Source organism: Podarcis cretensis (genome assembly GCF_951804945.1).
Source record: "Podarcis cretensis genome assembly, chromosome: Z".
In the NCBI taxonomy this organism is placed as follows: Eukaryota; Metazoa; Chordata; class Lepidosauria; order Squamata; family Lacertidae; genus Podarcis; species Podarcis cretensis.
Window position 1 is genome coordinate 23120666 of NC_137184.1, and position 24599 is coordinate 23145264.

General features: G+C 42.8%; 1 protein-coding gene across 5 annotated transcripts in view; it reads right to left on the reverse strand.

Annotated features, from left to right (window-relative positions):
* LOC307207618 (vascular endothelial growth factor receptor kdr-like) overlaps positions 1-24599 on the reverse strand; it is a 196994-nt gene that overhangs the window by 138197 nt on the left and 34198 nt on the right. For 4 of the 5 annotated variants that reach the window (XM_079961607.1, XM_079961610.1, XM_079961611.1 and 1 more), the window contains exons 2-3: positions 4298-4394; positions 1012-1232 (exon numbers count right to left, since the gene is read on the reverse strand). In XM_079961607.1, coding sequence (XP_079817733.1) covers positions 1012-1232; positions 4298-4394 — 318 coding nt within the window. Of the gene's footprint in view, positions 1-1011; positions 1233-4297; positions 4395-5028; positions 5218-24599 lie in introns of those variants that run through there. The other variant, XM_079961609.1, reaches the window with a different exon arrangement.

Below are 24599 nucleotides of genomic sequence, written 5' to 3' on the forward strand. Positions count from 1 at the left end.
CAGGAAGTTGCCTTATACTGAGTCAGATCATTGCTCCATCCAGCAACTGCCCCATTGTTTCAGGCAGGGGTCTTTCCCAGCCCTGCCTGGAAATGCTGATGATTGAAATTAAGCCAAGGCAGGTGCACAACCACTGAGCTGCCCTTTCCCCTGCTTTTTAGCCTTGGTTGTTCTCTGCCTTCCTAGGATTTCCACTTCCTCAAACTGAGAGGCTAAGGGCCAAGCAATGACGACTACAGAGGATTCCCCTCTACATCCTGTTTAGTTGGTTCTTCACCACTAAGGGCTTCCCTCCACACAGCCAGCATGAAAATACATGATGTGAGTGAGTCCAAGATCCTGCCCCTCAGGCTCCCACGCGTATCTTTCTCTTCCTCGTCCTGTACTAGCTCATGTCTTTGTCTTTACCCTTGACACCTTTCAGATCTTTGTTGTTACAGTCAGTGATAAGCAAACAAGATAAGTAGTACAAGCTTTGCATTATCCAGGTGTGTATAGTAGAGTAAAAGAAAAAGAGAATAGAAAACAACAACACAGAAGTGGCACAGAGTGAAATAAAATCGGCACCAGTGTTTTAAAAGTTGTAGTCATGTCATGAACTCCAAAAGAGGAAAATTACAAAATGTCAGAAGGGTCAGTTCCTGGAAGGTTTTGCTTGCTGCAGCATAAAACTTTGCCACACCAAGAGTATTAGATGCACTTTGGTAAAGAGTAAAAGGACCTAAAATGCATCTGGTTGTCTTGGCAGATTTAACAAAGATGTTGTGGGCTACTGACAACCCCTCCAGAGTCACATGGCATTGTGGGCTTTGTGGGAAATTAAGTAACATCAGGGTGGAATGTTTTTTAAGAGTGGGGAGCCAAAAGGAGACATCAGCATTCAGCCTGGCAGATTTAATAAAAGGGGTTTGGCTTGCCATCTTTCATGCCATGAGAAGAAGCAGCCTTGTAAAGACTGATAGCCTGAAAGACAGGTTAATGAGTACTTCATATATATCTTGAACCATTTACCTCTGACAAAAATGTATAACTCGGCCTTGAGTTCTTTGTTTGATGGAAGGTCGCTGTAAAGGCAGGTGAAGTAGCTTGTGTCATTGGCAACAGCTCGGTTGACCACAAGGGTGCTGCAGGTGTGATGTGACCTGCCTGGGCATTTCTTTTCAAATACCTGCCACCGATTGCCATCCTTGTACCGGTCATTTCTCCAGATCCAAGTCAAACCAGGCGAGCCTCTGTCAAAAGAAGACATTGAGACATGAAACCTGTCTTCAGACATAATTAGGCAAGTACGTATGTGAGTGTAACATAGAGATGTGTCACCTCAGCCTTGGGGAACAAATGTGGCCTTCTGGGCCTCTCTGTCTGGCCCTTGGAACTGGATGGAGGATAGAGAAGCATGTGCAAAAATCCTTTGGCATGGCAAGAATGTAGCCTACTGTAGAATGTAAGAGTCTCCTCAATTGCTCCAAATATTTTTCCCCTCATTCACTCTGAGTCAGGACTCACCCACTCTGGCATGCGGCCCCCCTGAAGGCTGTCCATGAGGGAACATGGCCCTCAGGCTGAAAAAGGCTCCTCACCCCTAATGTAACATATTAGGCAGGCGTATATGTGAGTGCAACCTATGCTTCAAATATATGGAGCAGGGATGAATTGTATGATGCGTGGATGTATGAATAAAATTACACACAACTTGGAGAAAGTGGTTATATAAAAGTTTTCGCTGCCTCCCTCACATCACCAGAACTCACTGACATCAATGAAGCTGAATGTTGGAAGATTAAGGACAGATGAAACAAAACACTTCATCACTCAGTGCATAGGAGGCAGTCACAGCCACCAATCTGGCTGGTTTCAAAAGATGACACAAATTCCTGCAGGAGAAAGCTATTAGTCACTAATAATTAGTGGCTACTAGCCATGATGGCTATGCTCTGAAGTTGGGGGCAGTAAAAAAAAAAAAAAAGTGCACCAAAGAGGGCACATATTTGTATAATTTTTGCAGGTGCTAATTTATATATATAGTTGCACATTTAGAAATAATTTAAATAGAAATAAAATTAATGTTATAGTGGGGAAGAGTGGTGAGGTGGCCTGTGTGTGCTGGCTTAGCCTGCTGTCCTAGTGCCAGCCTCTAGCTTTGTCTCCCTGCCCACTCCTGAGGCTGCTCCCCCTTTATAGGGTTATATTTAAGCCAGACTTATTCCAGGCAGCTCTTCAAATAGAGAACTCCTTCAGGTACATCCAGATCAGTGCTGCCTACATTGACTGATAGCAGCTCTCGTGGGATATCAGACAGAGAACATTATCAGTCCTACCTGGAGACACCAGGGATTGAACCTGTGGCCTTATGCATGCAAAGCAGATGCTCAGTCACTGAGCTATGGGCCTTCCCTACTCCAGACAGAGTCAGGCTCTTCTGCCAACCAGCTAGACACCATCTTCTGCCCTCACCATGTACTATCCTTGGCCCAGTAAGCACAACCTCTACATTCTCAGATTCTGCTAACTCAAGCAACTCAAACTGGGGACTTTCACAGGCATCCTAATCCCTGTTCCTCAAGATTCATTGGAAGAGAGTTTGCCTTCCATTCTATCTTTTACCCAAGTCACCTGCAAGGAGCAGGGCCTCCTCAGTGTTGGCTCCCATCTTTGCAGAATTCACTCCCAAATGCAACCCCATCACGATCTGTATTCTGTGATCCCATCTTCTTTAAATAAAAACTATGATTGGCTAGTTCAGGAGAATGGCTGCGGCTTGCAGACAGATCATCTGCTTTGCATGCAGAAGGTCCCAGGTTCAATCCATGGCATCTCTAGGCAGTCCTGGGACAGACCCCATCTGAAACCCTGGAGAACTGTTGCCAGTCACTGCCAACAATACTGAGATAGATGGACCAATAAGAAAGCTCCCTACGTTCCTGAGGTTGACTGCTAAAGCTGTTTGAGGAGTTATGCTAAGTTGCTTTTCCCCAAAAGAAAACTTCTGAAAGGTTAAGGGATGAGTGTTCCTGCGTTTCTTGCATGACATACGTGATGTTACAAGAGCAAGGTTATAAGCAGAACAGTATTGATTCTGGAGGAAAGGTATGATTATATTCCATTTTGGTGCAACAAATAGTGGCTGTTTGAAGTTGCTATAGAAATGCTCTAAGACATTAGTGGGAAAACACACTATAGATTTCTTCCAAGTTAAATTCAAATCTATTTGTTTCCATCAGTGTGAGTGAGTGGGTGTTGTAGGGGCAGGGAGGAAGGGAGAGGGAAGGAGGAAAGAGTGATCGGCTCAGGAGCTTGCAAAGAGGTTAGGATATTTTCACATGTTGTAAGGTTTAAACACAGTGTTTTCACTGCAATATTCTGCCTTGTACTGAATTCCTTATTAGAGCGTGATTAGGAGGTGATTGCCAAAGAAGGTTTTAAAAAAGATTTATGGTCCAACCATAGACTTAAACAAAAGAAAGCCCCATTTAACTCAATGAAGATTGCTACTGAGTGGACATGCATAGGATCACACTGCTAATATGTCAATGTATACATGGTTACAGTGTTTGGGGATGCAGGGAGTATAATTCAAAACATGTTCAGTAAGTTTTACTATCTGGTAGGAAGTTATTTGATTGGTTTGGACAGAATGCAAAAGCTGGAGTGGGGCACCAGTGACCCTCCAGATCAATGTTTCAAACTGGGACTGTCTGCATCCAAAGGATCTACTCTGCTACTCAGCTAAGCTTCTTTCCTGTCACCACTAGGGATGAGTGAAACCATCCATTTTGGTTTCTTTCAGTTTCCATTTTTCTTAAATCCAGTTCTCTACACGTCCACGTCAGTGTCCTGATGAAAAGTCATCACTATCTCACAGTGCATGTTCTCCTAATACACACGTTTGTATGCAATTTTGCCTAAAATACACATTTTTGCCAAAGATTTTTAAAAAGATTTTTTAATTTATTGTATTTATACCCCACCGTTCCTTCAAGGAATCTAGCTTTTGTCTTGTCTTCTGTTTTCTCAAGAGTGGTGAGAGGGTTGCATTTTTATTTTATTGTAGGTCTGATTTTTCATTTTCTTGTAAAAGCACCTTGAGTTCTGGTGAAGTAGGGTAAAAATATTTGAAATTTCTGTCTCCTGCAACTTTTGGATCATGGCTTAATTAACACCCTCCCATTTAGAATTCCTCCCCTAATCTTTCCTGTCTGGGGAAAGTTGTTTGTTGGGAATCCACGCATCAACTCTGGATTCACCACCACACCTTCCTTTTTAGGATGGAACCCTGGATTCTCATTGCACCACTTACCGGCAAGTGATTGCGAAAGGCTTTCCGGCGGCAACTGTAATATGGTCACTGTTCAAGTTCAACTCCGGTTTCATCAGCCGCAGTTCCTTTGCATGACCTGCATCAAACATGCACAAAGAACACAAAGCAAAACAATTTAAATACTTGTGTCTATATTGTTCCACCCCTTTTTCACTTCTTGAACCCAAACTGATGGACAGGAGGTTGCAGATTTCGAAGATTAACACATCTCATGCAAAAGTCTTTCACAGTTCAACTCTTATGATGACAAATTGAGAGTGGAATATGGGGTGGCTTAGGGCAGCCGCCACTGACCTGCAAGCCCTGCAGATGTTTTGGACTATAATTCCCATCAGCCCCAGCATGATGCTGGGAACTTGGAAGTCCTGCCAGAGACTGATGGGAGTGGTAGTTCAAAACAACTGGACTACAGCTGGAGGGCGCCAGGCTGAGAAAGGTTGACTTTAGGGGATATTCTGTGCTGGGCTTCCCTTTCCTCCTCCCTTCTCCTGCTTTTTTAGATGTTAAAAACTTGTAAAACTTTTTCTTTGCTTATAGCAGAGATGACTAATCCCCAGTTCAAAGGCATGCCCCGCCCCCCACCAACAATTTTTTTCTGGCACATGAATACCCTACCAATTTGCTAGAATCGTTGTAATTTCATTAGGTGGTGTCAGGGAACTGCCATCAAGAGTGGGGAGGGAGGTAGGAACGTACAGAGAGCCTCCCACTTTGATCAGCAGTAACACTTCCTCAGAGACTGGTGTCAGCGAAGCCTCGGGGAAACGGAAGAAGAAAGGTGGAGAGAGGGAAGGCAAAAGCTCACAGACTTATCTGCGGGACGCAGAGATGCAACTTCCGTCGCCTAGTTTTGGCAGGGGTGTCAAGCGTAAGGAAAAAAGGCGGAGACTGGGCGTGTCGAGGTTCTTATGATGGGAGGGGGCAGGAAAAGCCCACTCTCGGAATCCGCTAGCGGCTGAGGGAGTCATGTACTTTGGATGTCTTCACTGTACATAGTTTGCACCAAATAAACTGTAAAAAGGCAGGTCGGAGTCCTGGCTGTTTACTCGTGAGCAACCATACTCATCCCTGACAGGTGGGTTGGAAAACCTCTGGCACAATGTACTATATGTACCAATTTGAGTGGCAGTGTGGAGGTGACCAGAGCCCAGTGCCCTGATGGGAATGTGAATCACCCCCACCTTTCATCTTCATGAATCAGCTGAGAAGAGGGACTGTGTGGCTGTGGCTGTGTGCATGCACATGTCCCTTGGGACAAAATACTAATAAAATAAGTAAAGATTAGCCACCCCAGCTAACGGCGGGAAAGTGGGGGGGGGGGGTAGACAAAACAGAGTATCAGCAAGAACCAGACACTCACCATCTGAATTTGCTCAGAGACAGAAATTTGTATCTATACATATACAGTAAAGCCGCAATTTATGCAGGGTTACATTCTGGGGATAGTGCATAAAGCCAAAAATCAAGTATTGTGAAAACACATTGGGTGCAATGTTAGGTGGGATTGCCAATGGTTTTTTTAATCCCAGACACTCACCCTGTTTCCACCCCATTTTTTAAAAAATTGCCAAGCACATAAAGCTGAATGTGCACAAGTTAAATGCACGTAACTCAAAATGATAGAATTGTAGAGTTCAAAGGGACCCTGGGGAACATCTAGTCCAACCTGCTGCAATACAGGAATATGCAGCTGTCCCGTATGGGGATCAAACCTGCAACTTCGGCATTATCAGCACCACGCTCTAATCAACTGAGCTGTCCAGGTCTACTGTATGGCATTTGTATCTTCTTTTAAGTTATGTAACAATGGTTCACTTGTCACTTATGTAACAATTCACTTGGCTTAGTGGTTTTCTGCAGTAACCGACCATAAATAAGAAATTTCTTCATGTGCAACTGAAGCCAGTCATAAGAACATAAGAAGAGTCCTTCTGGATCAAGCCAGTGGCACATCCAGTCCAGTTTCCCGTTCTCAAGGTGGCCAACCAGTTGCCTCTTCTGGGAAACTGGCACGCAGCACCCAAGCATAAAAGCAGGAGTCTCCCTACCCACCACCCCCGGCGACCTACAGCTACTGGTATTCAGAAGCATTATTGCCTCTAACAGTGGAAGTAGTGGAGGCATCATGGTTCAACAATTCCATTCTGTTTCACCGTGGGACTTTCCAATATAAATGTCACATGACACATCAGTGGAGCTTAAATGAGTCTTTGCAAAAACTCAAAGTTTTCTGGAATTTCCAAACTTATCACTAAAAAGTGGAACGATACTTGACAATGAAATTCTGCTTTGACGTTTGAAATCTGAGCAACAGATTTTAGATGACACTTCTTGGCTTCTAAATTTTAAAAAGTACAAATGTGTTGCAAGCAGTTGCACACCAAACACACCAATGCTATTTCATGTTGGCTATAAAATGCTGTCAAATAGTCTATGGCATTAACATATCACTCATCAGAAATGTTGACTCAATTGACTGCCAAATATCAAATGCCAAAATAAAAAGTAAAGCAGACTATCTCATATTAAACTAAACATTGTTAAATATTGTCGTTAGTTGTTGGTCTTCAACTGATGGGTTGGAGTTGGATTGCAGGCAAAACCAAGAGAAGTTGCAGCAGGATCATAACCACCATTTTGTCTTTAAATAACAATAAAGGGTAAAAGACAGACAGACAGACACACACACACAGAGAGAGAGAGAGAGAGAGAGAGAGAGAAGAAACAAGGCAGAAGACTACTGCTTTTGACATGCAACAAACAGCTGGAACAGCGTTGGCCAACCTGGTGCTCTCCAGCTGTGAAACAGTGTTTGCACAGTACTGAAATAACATAAAGCATGCACTTGGCTGGCATTCTGATTCACTCCAAGCTGATGTTTTCACTGGAGAGAGAGGAGTATGCAGTGTGGAGCTTTTCCTAATCCTTCAAAATGTTTTCACAAGAGGCAAGAGAGAGAAAAGTGCTTTCTTCCTCCGCAATTACAAGTGTTTGCATTAAACAGCTACTTCTTTAAGTGAGTTTCCTTTGGCTTCACAAAGCGGGGACGGGGGGGAAGGGTCAACGAAGTGGGCCGTGGATGTTTCCTCTCTCCTGTCCTGGCTTTTATATTTTCTGCCAAAATCTTTTAATGCTCAAATCAGTACAGGGAACACAAGCAAAATAAGGTTCAAAGGCACAACAGGTGGTGGACATGGCCAAGAAAGCGAAGATGTTGAGCCAATGATCAACATGCCTCCTTGGGTCTCATTATAAGGGAATGGGATGGGCACAACTTCAGCAGGGCAAGCAGGCCATTCCTTTGCACTGGACATGGAAAGAGGAACTTCCTTTGGTGTGATGGACCTGAACTGCTTGTTCACGCCGCAGCTAGCATCCCTATGACCAAGGTGATAGAGGAGTTGGCAATGGCGGCTCCAAACCAGACTTGGCAGAGGATAGGCTGTGGATGGGTTCTGGCAGTGCTGGTGGTGGTTCCAGGACTGAAGGCAAGGTTGTCATGGGAACTGAGGGAAAAGTGGGCACCGAGCATCTGGTTAACTTGAGAGAAAATGGGGCAGATCATTGCAGTGTCACCTCCCACCACTCATTCTGGTCTGACCAGCCCCTGCATGGCATCTCCTCAGGACTCAGGACATCTCCTCCCCTCCTTGAGGCAGCAGAGTGAGTGAGAGGACTCTACTTGTGATTGGTGCCTTCCCTTATCCATCTATATGAGAGCCAGTGTGGTGAACTGGTTAGAGTGTTGGACTAGAACCTGAGAGACCAGCGTTCAAATCCTCCACCACCCCTGCCTGGCCCTGAAGCTCACTGGGTGGCCTTGGGCCAGTCAGCCTAACCTACCTCAACCTGTTGTTGGGGTTGAATGAGGAGGGGAAGAACTATGTACACCACCATGAGCTCCATGGAGTTAAAAGTAATATCCCACCTTTTCTCCCGACTTGGACTCAAAACAGCTTTCACAAAGCAAAACAATACAGATAAAATACAAAAAGCTACAAACACATTAAAAAAATCATTAAAAAGTAATTGTGGGGTGTGTGTGTGCTGTTTTTACTACCTGTATTTTTGCATATACATAAACATGCACACACACATTAAAATACAGATAGTAAAAACAGCACCGCACTGTTAAAACCCTTTCCTTAAAAAACTCAGTTCCCAAAGGCCTGTTGGAATAAAATAGTCTTCATCTGCTCGAGGACAGACAAGGAAGCAGCCAATCTAGCTTCTCTATGAAGTACCAAAGTCTGGGAATAGCCACTGAGAAGGCCCTGCTCTGGGATGCTATGGCTACTCCTTGATCATATATCATCAAGGCCTTCGGTAGGAAGCCAGCGTTCTGTTTTGCTTTCTACCTAGGATTATCAAGAAATGATGGGGGCTGGATTTCAAGCATAATTCCATAACTTCTCAAAAGTTTATGCTTATGAACTTATGGATAGCAGGGATGAAAGTTCAAACACCTTGAAAGACCCCAATAAATAGCTGGTGACCTGCATTTGTCTTAATGGGTCATATAATCAGGGGCCACCAACCTTCTTGAGCTTGGGGTGACATGCGCAAACTAGAGAATCTGTTTTGGGTACCACAGGCACACCACAACCAAGCACACATTGCAACCTATTGTATCGCCTACCAAATAATGCTTCTTTCATGCCTGATCTGCACAGAGGGTCAAGGGAGCATTGTGGGTACTCAAGAAGCCTTTTGTGGGTGCTGGTCTACAAGTACTCCAGCCCCTGCCCATCCAGTTATCTGCACAGTTTAAAATAGCTACCAATGAACACACGACAGCTTGACATGAAGAAGTGTTCAAGGCACCGGATCCATTGACAACCAGCTAGCTGTCAAGCACTTGAAAAAAGGTTTGCTTTCTTAACAGGTCTTTGCCATGCTGAAAACTCAGCTGGCTCATGGCATGAAAAGCAAATTAATTGAAGAAGGACGACAATGAATGAAAGAGACATGAGGTGGGAGGATGACTTCAATCCCCTTTCAGCGAGAACATCATTTGTGATGCACATAGGAAGATCACCTTTGAATCTCGGGTTTCATTTTATTATTTTAAGTCTTGACAATTTCCTATTATGCAGCAGAACGCACGACAGCAGCAGAAACTGGGGAGAGGGGCAAGGTTGAAAGGAACACGCAAGCACGCTCACTGCTGCTGCTAGCTTGCCTATTGAAGGTGCGCATCTACTCGGCAGAATGACAGTGAATGTCATCCTGACATCTGAGTAAAAGGTCCACATGCCCTTTTGAAGTGGCAGAATAGGCAGGAAGGAAGCCAAAGCACAATACACACAGGAGGAAGCACAAGGACTTGTGATATAAATAGGGATGCCCTGGGCCCCCTCCTCATGAAGAAATGCTGCTTGTCTTCTCAAAACTTTCCCCCCTGCTCCTCAAAATTGATTGAGCACTTTGTCCAAGAACACACATAGATAGAGCAGGCTTTGAGCAAATGTCAGGGACTCTTCCAACAGCAGAAAAGCCTCGAAGTTTTGTTTCAAGAGAAACTCAAGAGAGGCAGCACTTGTACAAGAGAAAAACAAGAAGCCGAACGAATGTTAAGAACCTAAGAAAAGCCCTGCTCCTGGATTAGGCCAAAGGCCTATCTTGTTCAGCATCTTGTTCTCACAACAACAAAAGTCTGGATCCTACAGGATTATGCTCTTTGCCCAAGAAGAATAACTACAAAGCCAAGAAGACTTGTGAAATGGGCTTTCTAGTCTTCATGACAAGCACAAGGCAGACCCAAACCCAATCAAACTTTACACGTGAAAAATCACCTCTGAGACTCTTTCTTGCTATGTTAAGCATATGTCTGATTTTTGCTTACATAGAAGATAAAAGCAGGGTGGAGCAATTTCTAATGCAAATGGGAACTCCTGCATTCACATTTCAAATGGGTTGAATCCAGAACCTTCTTTTTAATCTTCTCAATCAATGTTCTCTCAGTCGGGGTTATAGCTAGCATCTAGCTCAGCTTTCTCTACTCTGAACCCGACAGCAGCTGTTCAAACACTCAGAGAGGACTTTGCCACCACCAAATTACTGATCCGTTAAAAATCACACATCAGTGTCCATAGAGGTTGCAGCTGAAGCTGACTGAGGGATCAGACCCATCAATTTCTGCATGCAAAGCTCAATAGGCTGCCAATTTACATGCTGACCCCAAAATATGAAATGCATGTTCAAAGAACAGGACAAAATATTAACATGCACATCTCTGTGTCCAGCTATGCAAGAAGATTTTTGAATGTTCAAGTATATATACCAGCCAGGGAAAAGGCTGTAGAGTTGAGCCAGTGAGAGACCTGGTCTGGGGAGGGAGTATAGAGAGTGATGAGGCAAGGAGGGCCACATCTGGCACCTGACGCTTAGGTTCCCCACAGCTTTAAATGAAACTTGGAGATGAAGCCCTTCAAATACAAGGCACCTTCAAAGATAGGACTGTCTTCTGTAGATGACATATTGCCACTTTGGTTCTTCATATCTTAACTATGATGCTTCCCAATGTCTTTGCATCAATCAAAACAGCAGTACATATCTGTGTCACCTTCCAGGCCAGCCAGAGGTTTTGAGACCAATCATGCTAATGTACTGCAGCAACAAGTCTTGTGTAAACAGATCTTCCTTGTCTGATGCCCTGTGGCACCCCAGAGGCTCTGGGTCAGAATCTGTGCAGAAGAACACCACTACATTCCCAATTTTCCTTTTAAGCCTGACAATTGCATGGGCACTGCACTCTGCATCAAGCCAATTCCCCCTAGCAAACAGAGCTCTGCTTCATAACCCCCTTGCTTCATCCAAGCACAACCCTGAAAAACAGAAGACGTAACAATCTAAGTGAAGACATCTCTTTTGAGAGCGTGTCAGCACAACCTGCCAAGCCATCAGTCTGAAAGGGAGATATTTCCAGCACATGTGTTTCTTAGACACTTGGTTTAACCACAAGCTTAAACAGCAGCCTGGCGCCAAGTACAACACAAGGCAAGGCAGATATTTATTGACTTCTCCCCAAAAACGGCTTGGCTATAGTGAGCAGCTTGCAAGAAAGCGGGCTGATAAATGTATGCTGTGGAAAAACCATGAAAGGAGAAAAGAGGAACAGGGACTCAGGGGCTCCAGCCTGGAACCACATCACCAAGTGTCCAGTGAGTGCTCTCGCATGAGAAAATGGGAAGTCCCATCTTTTTCCAGGATACTTGTGGGGTATGATAAAACCTATACTCAGAATGGCTTTGTTTTCCATCACTAATAAACCTTACGTTTTCTTCATCCTTTCAACCAGCAGTCTTACAAGACTATGGGCTCATTCATGCAGAGCTCCACTTGTCCTGCCAGTTTCACCCAAGTTTTACTTCTTTCCTTGCAAGATTCTGACAGAATCGGAAATCAGTTTGCAATTCATCCTAAGGTATTGTCCCATCTGCACAGTTGTATATACAGTGGTACCCCGGGTTACATACGCTTCAGGTTACATAAGCTTCAGGTTACAGACTCCGCTAACCCAGAAATAGTACCTCGGGTTAAGTACTTTGCTTCAGGATGAGAACAGAAATTGGGCTGTGGTGGTGTGGCGGGAGTGGGAGGCCCCATTAGCTAAAGTTGTGCTTCAGGTTAAGAACGGACCTCCGGAATGAATTAAGTACTTAACCCAAGGTACCACTGTATCTTTATCAATTTACTTTATAGTGCCTTATGCCCTAAAAGATCCCAAAGTGATTTATAATGTTCAAATTAAAAGAATAAAGTCACTTTAACAACAACAACAACAACAACAACACCATACATCTAAGCTAAAGTTACCCGATTTTTTTCAATTAATCCGGGGCCACTTTTCAACTTCAATGGATTTTGTATGGGGACTGATTTATAAATCTGGGGACTGTCCCCAGAAAACGGGGATGTCTAGTAACCTTAATCTTAGCTAATCAAATCACTGCAAACCAAGGTTACTATAGTTGCTGCAAACCATATCTAGCTGTGATGTCTGAACTAAATCTTGATTCCTCATTTGTGGAATGGAAACACTGATCTTCCTACTGGAATGGAACAAGGAACTCTTGGTCCTCATCTTCTGTGTCCCAAGAGTTGCAGGTTATTCTCTTGCCTCCTTTTTTATTTTCTCACCTGAGTTTGTGATCTACAGTGGTCAATACGCTTAATGAAGAGACAGAGGTGGAAATTGGAAAAGGAGAAGATGACAGCAATCAAAATAAATTAAGGAAAATGAATGGTGTGTCTTTCATAATATTGCCTGTGGCTTGACCTCTTCTGCTGGCTGGGGAGCGGGGACACTAGACTGTCTGAAGCATGAACAGAAAGATTTGAAATATTCAAACCTGAACAAGTTATCCAATCTTTTAAAGACATGTCTGTTTTTCTCACCACAAGAATTATGCATACACTCAGAATTTTGATGCAACATACTGTTTTTCAGTCTCAGGCGTGGTGGCAGAGTTCAAAAAAGCATCTCTTAACCTGGCACTGAGAACCTGGCTGCCATGACATCAGCAATAGCTACATGTCACAGTTCCCATGCATTTCAATAGGGTTTCAGAACAGGACATCCAAGAAGATTGTGCCCAATTTGTCTGTAATGTGGCATTATCTGAACTGCAATCATGAGTACTGACAAATCTTCACCCATTAATAGAATTTGCTACCACATGATGTGGCTAGGACCACAGACTGAGATGGCATTAAAATGAGGCAGATGTGTCCGAGATAAAGCTACCACACAATGCTGGGTTTAAGTACAAGTTAAGTAAGCTATGGCTTAGGGCCTCATGGGGCCTCTAAATAAATAAAAATACTAAATTTAGAGTTTTACATAATTGGTTAAAAAAACAAAGAAAACAGGGAAAACAGACTCTAAAACAGACATTATTGTTCTGCTATGAAAAAGCCCATTTAATGGCTGCACAATTATTTGCCATGTTGTGTTCATAAATCTGTGCAGAAATATATACTAAGTAAAAAATCATAAGGTTTTTTTTATTTTAAAGGTATTTAATATGCAAAAAAAAAACTTATTTCAGGATATATGTTTTAGTCAGAGTGTTATGTTTTTAGCTGCATCCTTACCTGTGTACCAATATATAAGCAAATATGAAAGATTCGTGGTTCTTTTTTCATCGCCTGGTAGAATAATATACCTGGTAGAATAATATACCGTACTTCTATGCTATGGGGCCTTCTCATCTGTCCCTGGCTATCACCACCTTATTAGTAATCATGATTATGATTAGATCCATCATAACGTAAGAAGAGTCCGCTGAATCAGGCCAATGGGGAGAACAGGGGGGCCGCTAGGGGGCGCCTTGGAAGATGGCGGGTATTAACATCTATCCAGCTCGCACGAAGTAATTAGAGGCTGATTATGGGGAGTATATCAGTCTCCCTTCATCTCTCCAGGGGGGAGAGATGCCGTTTTCACCCGCTGTTGCCATAAATCACCCCCGAGTTCAGAAGAAGGAGGGGGTGAGACACTGGGTGCACAACCCTCGGCGGGCCTCGGAACTCCTCCGAAGCTGCTTCGAGGAGTGAAACTAGTTGTGTTACTTAAAAGGAAAACAATTGGGAAAGATAACACACATGCTTCAAGACAGGCAGGAGGTTTTTATCTGCTAACAATTTTACCACTGAAAGGAAGAAAACTGAGACGGACTGAGAAGGAAGATTACATCAAAGTACTACAAATATGGTATGTGGATTGGAATGCCGGAACTAAGGGGGGGGGGAACGACTTTTTATTTCTTTTGCTCTATGTGATTATTAATTTAGCAAATTGCTAAAAATGAATTGTGTGGGAATAATTATGAACTTAAAGGTTTTACTCTGTGAAGGATTTGGAAAGAAGAAGGGCTCTCTCTTGTGACGCAGTAAGAATGGAAACTTGATAAGAGACCTCTGTTGCTGGAGTAGGTCTTGGGGAGGGCGAGCCGAAGATATATTATTTTCGAGGAGATTGTGAACTGGAAGGGGCAGCCCTCCTTACGATGCAACAGGTCGGAAAAGCTAAAGAGCGAGTTTCTAGACTGTATTTCATCGGAACGACAAAAATGGCGATTACTCGCTCGAGCGGAAAGGACTGTTGGAGGAGAGTGATTTACGAGAGAGCAGCACAAAGCCCACACAGAAATACAAATAAGACTGTCTTTTTCAACCCACTTGCGGAGCATATCGGAGGAAAATGGAAAAGAAAATGAGTAATGACAAGTATTGAGATGAGGAGACTGGAAACATCATTCTTAATATTGAAGCAGAACAAATATTCAAGGATTGGACTCCTGCCAATCAAGAAGCCTGGGTTCCCCCCACAAAAATTGATAATTTGGAAAACAATTGGATTATATGATATGTATTGTTATAATTTGGACTAATTGATTTGATGTGTTTAATTTGGAAATATGAAATTTAAGAAAAAATATTTTTTAAAAAAATGGTGAGAACATGGTGAAAACCAACATTTGCCCATGAAGCTCATTGTGAGACCTTGGACTAGGCACTGTATTTCAGCCTAGCCTACATCACAGGGTTGTTATGAAGATATCATGGGGAAATGGAAAAGCATGAATGCCACCTTGAGCTCCTTTGCAGGGGAATATGAACATAGGATAAGATATCCAGTCTATCTGCCCCAGTTCTGAAAGGGGCAGCTGAGGCTAGGTTTGGAATAATACAACAAAAACAAACAAACAAACAAATCTATAAATCAAAGAAAAGGGAATCTGGGACACAACCAGGATATTATTGCCTATACACATTAGACTTTACATGCAACTCCTTGGCAAATCTGCTGTGTGGGTGTCTGCCGCAGCAGGCTAGCCTGGTTAGGTTGTGCAGGAAAGCAATCCATGCTCCTATATTGCACACTGCATTCTCATCTTCTTTGAAAAACTGTTCTTAATCAAGGATGCATTAACCCATCAGAGCTTCTTAAGGAGGACACACCACTGCCTCCTTCAAGGTGGATGGTATTTCCCCTCCCTCCAGAGAAGCATTGATCATTCCCTGGAGTGACCCGCCCAGTCAATGCCCTACAGCTACTTCTAAGAAGCCAAGATGGGCAAGTGGTTGGCTACATTTCTGCAAGCAGCTTGTCTATCTCCTTGGGGCAAAATAATTGAAACCAGTCCTGTGGAGATGGATTAGACAGGGCTCTGGTTGTTTCCATTGGACTTGTTCTAAGTATTACTATGGTAATATGCTACCTCCAGGATCAGAGGAATAATTCTGAAGTGGAGAGAATGCTGTTGCGCTTGTGTCCTGCTTGTAGCCTTCCAGTAAGCATCTGGTTTGGCTAGTGTGGGAAACAGGATGCTGAACTAAATGGGCCTTTGCTCTGACCCAGCAGGCAGGCTCTTCTTATGTTATCAGTTTCCTATGCTTTCTGTACAAATAAGCACTTCACACAGGCACTTAATGTGGGTGCGAATGCATCATCTCCAATGCGCCTTCCCCTTGTCTCAAGCGAGTGGCACATTTTACCACATCACACTCAAAATAAGCAAGGAAGGCCACAGCTTAGAGATAAGAGGAATAAATCCCAAAGGAAGTGGTGGTATCTTGAGCTCCTGTTGCACAGTGTTAACCAGGCCAGTCATATATGAATAAGCTTTTCCTGTTGGACTGCCATGGGGTCACACTAGTTTCCTCCTGTAATCAGTAGAAACCTTTCCATAAGGGTCACTCAACTGCCCTTCCTTGCTATTGGCAACTCCCTAATAATTTCTGAGGATTCTTCAGCACTGCACTTTTCTGAACCCAGAAGTCTCATTTCTCCTTATACCAGGGTTGTGGACCTGAGACTCAGGGGGCCAAATGAGACCTTTTATCTGGCCCTCAGAACTCTCCCAGGACTCACCCCTCTCCAGGACATGCCTCTCAGTTGCCTTGTTCCATGTCATCCTCAAATGCTTCTGCCTGGCTGGAATGTGCCCTAGTACTAGGATAATGCCTCTTGCTTGCCTGGATGGAGGTGGAAAACATATAGGTGGATGTCAGAAAGCTCTGACTTTTGCATGGGTGGAATGTAGCCAATTGTACAATGGTACTCTCATTGGCTGTGCCACCTGCTTTTGCCTCTGGTTCCATTCACCACTGACATGTACCTCTCAGAAGCCTATGAAGGGATGGGGCCCTCAGGCTGTGAATGGTTCTCTACCCCTGCCCTGCATCTCTGGTTCTGGCTCACTGTCTCTGCACAGTATGGGATGCTTTAGAAGGTCAAGAACTTCAAGAATTTCCCAGCACTTCTTGTTAGTTTCTATCCCGCCCCCCTTTTTTGCATCCTTTATGATGTGCAGCCAGTAGTGATAAAGGAGTGGTGTCATTTCCTGGCCAATGTGCACTGCCAATGGGTGAAAAATTAGGGTTGTCACCTTTGGTCTGGCAAAATAAAGGAAAGGCTGGGCAAAATATGGGACAAAAAAATGAAATGAAATTATCCGTGAGAGAAATTAACAACAATTTAAGATTTTTGAAAAGATAAAATGACAATAGACTAAAAACAGATTAAAACTCACATCAACTTTGTAAACACCTGGGTAGCTTTGTTTTTAGCAGGTGCCAAAAAGAGTGCGGTGAAGGCTCCTGCTGGATATCAATAGGCAGACAAATACAAATAAAAGCTTTTTAAAAATATGATAACCACCTCTTACTTTTCTCTCTCTCTCTTTATCTTAGGAAGTGAGAGAGAATGGGCTGTATGCAACTAGGTTTCACTAAGAGTAGACCCACTGACATTCATTAGCCCATCAATTTTCAATGGGCCTTTTACAACCCAGAAAGATTGAGAGAGGAATGGTGGTGACCTTAAGAAAGAGAAAAACTGCACATGGAGTGCTGAAGATGTGCATGAAATTAGTTTGGTTTCCCATTTCTATCCTAGACCCTTCAGAGATGTGCTGTCTCTCCATAACTCATTCTGGACTCAGAGACAGTCTTAACAGTTCTTCTTTCTTCTTCTTTAATTTTCTGTTGGTCAGATGTTGATCTAATTTCCAGGTCCTTTGCTGTCATTTCTTCCCTTTCCCTTCTCCTTGATTTTCCCTGGGCAGTGTGACATACCACTTCATCACTGCATTGTTGCCCATCAGAAGAACCACAATACTCCAATGACTGCCTCTCCTTTAGAGGCCAAGAGAGAGCGCCAAAACTTGGCACCACCATGATCTCCAGAGTTCTCATGAGCTGCACATCCTTTGACAAAGCAATTTGAGGGTTTTGCCCACATGATTCTATGACAATGGTGCAGACGCCAGTCAAACATAAACCATATGTTGTGGCTTTCCATTTGCCAAAACCCCGATCCTGGTTCATCCAGGTTAATCTATTAACATCTTTGTAAGAGACTTCATGTGTAGCAACTTCCAGCAGTTCTGGATTCTAAAAAAGGGGTATATTTTGAAAAATGCACACATAGCTAGTACTAAGCTGCCATATTATTACACCTAACTCATTTATCAAAAGAGCACTTGCAAAGCTGGAAAGTCATTGGTGGCAACCTGCAGGCTTTGTGCTGTCGTTCCTGCAGCCCTGTGTGTATCAAATTTGGCATCTCCTCCCTCTGTTTGTTTCAAACCCATTTGCTTTCCGCAGCCACAAAGGAATGAAAGCAATTGTTACACGCAGCCTGGTCCAAGGAGCATTCTCCAACCTTTTAGTCAAAGGAATGACATTACCAGAATCTATTATGATGCAAGCCAGGGCCTCATGTGTAGCAATAGCAGAAATACATCTGCATCTGCCAGCAGAGTGATCTGTTATCCATTTCCTATGTCATTTTTTACAAACTTATCTATTGGACTTTTCACCTTCAATAAAGACCTAGTTTTGGACCAATGGCTATATCAAGGAATTGCCATTTCTATTCAAACAAATGAGGAGAAACACCTGCAGAAACACCTGCAGAAGAGGTAGCCAGCCAAGCAAAGGGAACCAATGTTGTGCTCTCAGGGGAATGCACTAGACAGACCAAGGCCTGCTTAATCTTCAGCAAGGTGGTGGCTTCATATGTCTTCAGATCATACCATAGGACACTTGGAAAATAATCAGTAGATTTATTTATTTATTTATTTATTTATTTATTTATTATTTCATAAAATTTATATACTGCTTGATTGTAGAAAAAAAGCTCTAAGTAGTTGATCTAAAATGGATTATCACTGATGTCTTATTGACATTCTCTGCTGAACTAGGATTGAAATGATGACCAGTGTTTTAAGTGTATTGGCATTTTAAAGGAAATTAATTAATTAATAGCATTTAGAGAGGGGCTAGTCTATCTAAAAGGTGGACTGTGGCACTTTGATCTAATAACCTGACTGCAATAAATACCGTCTTATTGAGCTGAATCTCTGGGCTTGCTTTACAATCAGATGTTTTTGCTTGGAAAATCAACACTGTGGTGGCAAAGGCTGAAGGAATCTGGAAATCAAATGACATCCTCGCACTCACAGTTAGCTTTAGAACTCAGCTGTTATGATTCTTTCGCAACTTCCAAAAAGAAAGAAAGAGAAAGAACGGAAGCAAATGAGCCAAACAGTTCAGAGAGATCAACACGATTAACCTCCTTTTTTGAATGTTGACTCCTTTCTTTGACCTGTATAGATTCAGCATGCTGAAAATGAGGACATCCTTGCTGACAGGAACTTCACAAAGTGACTAATTATTATAGAGGGAATGTACAGCGGGTAACATTCAAAGCCTGCTCTTTCATTTCTGAATGTTCTAGCTCCACAAATGTGATCATGTAGAAACCAGTAAGTCTTCCCCTACGACTACCATCATCCCAGGGCAGCCTTCCCCAACCAGGTGCCCTCCAGATTTTTTGAACTATAACCACCACTGTCACAGTTACTGGGTATCTGGCTGCAGGGGCTGATGGGAGCTGGAGTCCTAAATATGTAAATTAGATGGCTTGATTAAATTTTTGGGTTTAAGGGTTTAACCTGAAACTTCAGACTTTTAGTCTTCTCAGGGTCTCCCTGACACAGGTAAAAAAATCATAGTGAGTGGAAGAATTAAGGAGTGGAGTATCCTTTCTTTGTCTTGAGAGGTTTTTTTTTGCTATTTAATTTGTACCACCCTCACCCCCGCCATGCCCACCAACATCTACCCTAAAGAATTAAGCACAGCTCCCTGGGTGCAACCTCTGTCCTCACTGGGAGCCACTATTTATTTATTGACTGTATTTTTTATAACAGAGAAAATAAAATAAAATATTAATGTACAGTACAGAGAGAACATTTCCTCCCCTCTCCATCTGTAGAGTAAAAGACGGCAGCAGTTTAGAAGCATAGATTTTGAGTAAACTACAGATCAGATGTGTGAATACTAACATTACTAGTAATAATGTTATTGATCTGGTGCTGAGAAAACTGTGACAAAGGTGCCAGGTGAGATTTTCTGGGGAGGCTATTCCAAAACTGGGGTGCCACAACCACCAGGCACATTTTTTGGGAGGGCATATGGGACAGCTGCTCACGGTGGCAAATTTGAGGAGGTGGCATTGACATTGCTATCTGTGGTGTTGATACCGGTAAATGCCAGCACCCGTCAATCAAATAAGATATTGCCACCATACCACACCTTGCTAGAACATCCTCATTGAGCTTTAGTTGGATAACAGTTGAGCCTAACTTCTCTGAAAGAGACTTTGCCTAAAGATACACTTAAAATTCCCACCAGAGAGTCCTTAAGTAAGGTGGTTTTTACTAAGGTATCTCTGGGCAATCTGCTTCTTCATTCCTCACACCATTCACTGATTAAAGAAATCAGTATTTAGAAATATATTTTTTTAATTTCTGCTTCTGCATAGGAAAAAAACCAATTTTTTTCTTTCTTTTTAAATGCCATGGGAACGGTGTATGAGCTTGTGTTCTGTGTTTCAAGTTGCTTTGCAAGCTGCATTTGTTTTTACTTGACTAGAAGCTTTAAAAATACTTTTTATTGTCATTGTCTTGATAATCCACCAACAGCATACAAATCAATATGGCTAACCTGATCCAAAACACCCACCCACCCCACTCACACACGAAAACAAAGATCACCACAGCCAATCACAAACAAACAATCACACCCTAGGCCAACCCCAAACTCTCTCACCACCAAAGGAACACAAGTGAACAACACAAACAACGCTGACACCAAACTCTACATACATTAAGCATAATAGAAACACCACCACCTGACCCCACCCCCATCCATCTTCCCTCCCTCCATCCCCTTTCTTTTTCCTTTTTTTTTTCCTTCTCCCCCTAATGCCTCAACAAATGAAACGGATTTGTAAAAATGTTACATGGGGGAAAAAAAATACGAGGCATTACACTTCTGTAAAACAAGAAAATCCTAAATAAAATATTTTTAAAAAAATACTTTTTATCTGGGGGCAGTTTTTAAAGCTCTGAGTCTTGTATGCTGTTTAACATTATTTTGGAAGGTGCATTTGTTTTGCTTGTTATATGGGAGTAGTTTTTAAGCTAGGTATGAGACTGTGTGCTGAAATTTGTTTTACTAAAAAATATGATAGCCACTGCTCCAACCCACCTGCCCTGGCATCTAATTCTGGTGTACTGCTACTATTCTTATATGGTTGTTTATTATTATTTTTACTTCACATGCTTCTCAGACACTGAATATAGATTTAGAGACTAAGGCTGCAATCCCATCCCCCCAACCTGAGAGTAAGCACTATTGAATGCAATATGGCTTACATTTGAGTAGACATGGTTAGGATCGCTCTGGGCTTTGGGCTAGAAAGCTGCAGAACAAAATGAAATGCATTGAAATGTCCACAGCAAAAAGTGTCCAGAGCAAATTCTTCTTCTTCTTCTTCTTCTTCTTCTTCTTCTTCTTCTTCTTCTTCTTCTTCTTCTTCTGACATACCTACAGAACGGGGGATTTCTCCAACAAATTCTGGTAGTTGAAGTTTGACAAGGAGCTGAAAAATCTCCATTAGCAATAGTTTTCTCATATAATATATGAAACAAATGGACTGTACTGTTACAGACTGTTCTGTTACATTTAAAGGTTAACTTGTTAAACTTAAAGGTGGGAGATTAATTGCAGGTGACAAGTAGGTGGCAAGTAGGCACTGTCTGTTGTTGAGACCCTCCAACTTTCTTGAAAATATGGATCAGGAGACACATAGCCCAAGGCTTTTCTGCACAGTGACTTGATTGGGTTAGCAGTTCAAGGCATGATCTCAAGAGAGAAAGGAATGAGGATGCCATTCTAACATCATACAAAGAACCGCCAGTTGTAAGTTGGCAGGGAATACCGGTATTTGATCTAGAGGTAAACTACATGGTGTTTAATGTTATATTTATTTGCTGTATTCTATTTGCCCTACTGCATGTAACCATTCTTACGTTAAAATCTCTTCTTTAAAAAACTACCCTATTATCATTTAGCATACTTTTAATATTGTTTCATCGACCCTTCATTGTCTCCTTTAATGTACTACCCCACATCTAGTGTCAAGTCAGTGTCGCGATACCTGGGGGTATTCTCAGGGATACAGGGGAATTTTAGGCTGTCAGGTCAAAGCCAGCCAAAGGGTTACCATATTTTGAAGAGCAAAAAAAAAAAGATGACTCTATGACAGCCATTCAAAGCAAACAAATGCAATTTGTCTCGAATTTACCCCAGAAAAAAGAGGATGTGTCCTGGAAAAAGAGGACATATGGCAATCCTAAATTAAATAACTCTAGCACTTGGTGGAAGCAAAGATCTAAAACGAATGATGGGCAAGCAGACAGGTACACTTTAACTAGGAAGGATCTTCCTTCAGGACCCAAGGAAGCTGGGGTATCATACGCACACACACCCTGACAGAGCCACAGCTGACTGATTCCTTTGAGAAAAGGAATAACAATTAAGCCAGTTTAAGGGTGCTTCAAGACTGTCGGTATTTTTCAGGAGAGAGTTCAAGCACATACAGGACTTTAAACTGGATTAAAGTGCTCTGTTTCCCTTAATACAAACAATCCATCTTTTAGAGAAAATGGGATTGTTTGTGTTTTGGAAAATAATGGCTGAATCCTTTGAAAAGTGTAGAATGAACAAGTGGTCAACAGGAAGACACGTAAATATTGCGTAAGCAAATCAGGCTGGATGCTCATTGCCATATAACCTCCTTACAAACAAATCAGGAGGAATGTTCAGTAATGACCGGATATAGTCTAAGCTTGTACAAACAAATCAGGATGAATGCTCAATAAACAGGTTGTTGGGAGAAGCCCTAAGTTTATAGTGTAGTGCAACAGTGAATAACATTTTGTTTTTGTTCCAAGGGCCACATTATCTGATGAGGAACCTTCAGGAGGGGAGGCTACATGTCAGAGGTGGATGAAGCCAGAGATAAAAAGTGTGCAGAGTAATTATTATTGTTGCTATGGATTTGGAGGGAGCAAGGATCCCCTAAAATTCCTGGGTGTCTGGTTCTTCCCATAATTTCTGATATTAGTAAATGTAGTAAATTCCTCAGGAGCTGGGCTTAGAGGAATGCCATCCAAGAAGAAAGACAAGTGATTGCAGAGCCATTACCCTGACAAAAGGAGAGAGGTTCATCACCAGACACTAAAGGGGAAGGCTGACAGGATTACAGGAAAAAATGTGCCTTTTGCAGAAGGCTTTTGAAATGGAGATTGCCAGAGTGGCAGAGGGTAAGGGGATGCTGAAAGTGGAAGGGGAGGAGCTGTTTTCTGGAAAGACTGATGGGCAGAAGGAGGGGGAACTAGGCGGAACTCCATGCAGTGCTGAAGGAAGAGGCTGCACTGAGAGACAAGTGGCCGTGACTGACAGCTGCTTTGGACTCAAGCTTGCTGAATGCTTTGAGAGGAGTGAAGACGTACACTCTTGGGGTGTAATGTTCTGTACCCCCGCTATTGAAGGCTTTAGGTGTAAGTATTTGTAAAATAAACCATATTTCTTAAAGACACCAGTCTCAATTCTGCTTTGATTTTGCAATGGAAACACAACTTAGAGTGAATGCTTAGAACTCCTTGGAATTTTGCTACTGCTCGGAAGTGCTGTGCAACACTTTTATTATTATTATATATTTCTCTGGCAAACTCAAGGCAGCTTACAGGTGAAACAAGAACAGCTAAAAACATAGGGGGCAACAATCATTAAAAAGCAATTAAACATTAATAGAAATAACACAGTCTATCATTCTATCAATCCATGTAAAGGTAAAGGTACCCCGACCATTAGGTCCAGTCGTGGATGCCTCTGGGGTTGCACACTTATCTTGCTCTATAGGCCGAGGAAGCCGTAGACAGCTTCTGGGTCATGTGGCCAGCATGACTAATCCGCTTCTGGAGAACCAGAGCAGTGCACGGAAACGCCCTTTACCTTCCTGCTGGAGCGGTACCTATTTATCTACTTGCACTTGATGTGCTTTTGAACTGCTAGGTGGACAGGAGCTGGGACCAAACAAGGGGAACTCACCCTGTTGCGGGGATTCGAACTGCTAACCTTCCGATTGGCAAGCCCTAGACTCTGTGGTTTAGTCCACAGCGCCACCTATGCCCCTCTACAATGTATTAAAAACATAGAGACAATCATAACAAAAACAGCAGGGCACCAACCCCTCATTAAAAGCAGCCAGTTCCCCAAAGCCTGTTGGAACAAGAAGGTCTTGCCACCTGCCAGCGGAAGAACAAGGAGGGAGCCCATTCAACTTTTCTAGGGAGGAATTCCAAAGTCTGGGAGCAGCCACTAAGAAGGTCCTCGGTGATGGATGTGACTCTTACCCTTGTACAAGATGCTATTCGGTGGTACCTCAGATTAAGTACCTAATTCGTTCCGGAGGTCCATACTTAACCTGAAACTGTTCTTAACCTGAAGCACCACTTTAGCTAATGGGGCCTCCTGCTGCTGCTGCGCCGCCGGAGCACGATTTCTGTTCTCATCCTGAAGCAAAGTTCTTAACCTGAAGCACTATTTCTGGGTTAGCGGAGTCTGTAACCTGAAGCTTATGTAACCTGAGGTACCACTGTATACCAGTCACGCAAAAATTTGAGATTCCGATATACTCCCCATCACCCACACAACTCTTCATCCAGGCAAGCAAGACATGCTATCACAGTTCAAGATAGCTACAACTTATATTTGGTTGCCTAATTAATACATCTGAAACATGGGTATCACAGTTCAAGAACATTGCAGGACCTGAGGAGGGCACTAAGCAGAGCCAGTGAGAAATGCCCAGAGGGCAAGACAGAAACCCTAGAGGGCCACATCTGCATCCTGGGTT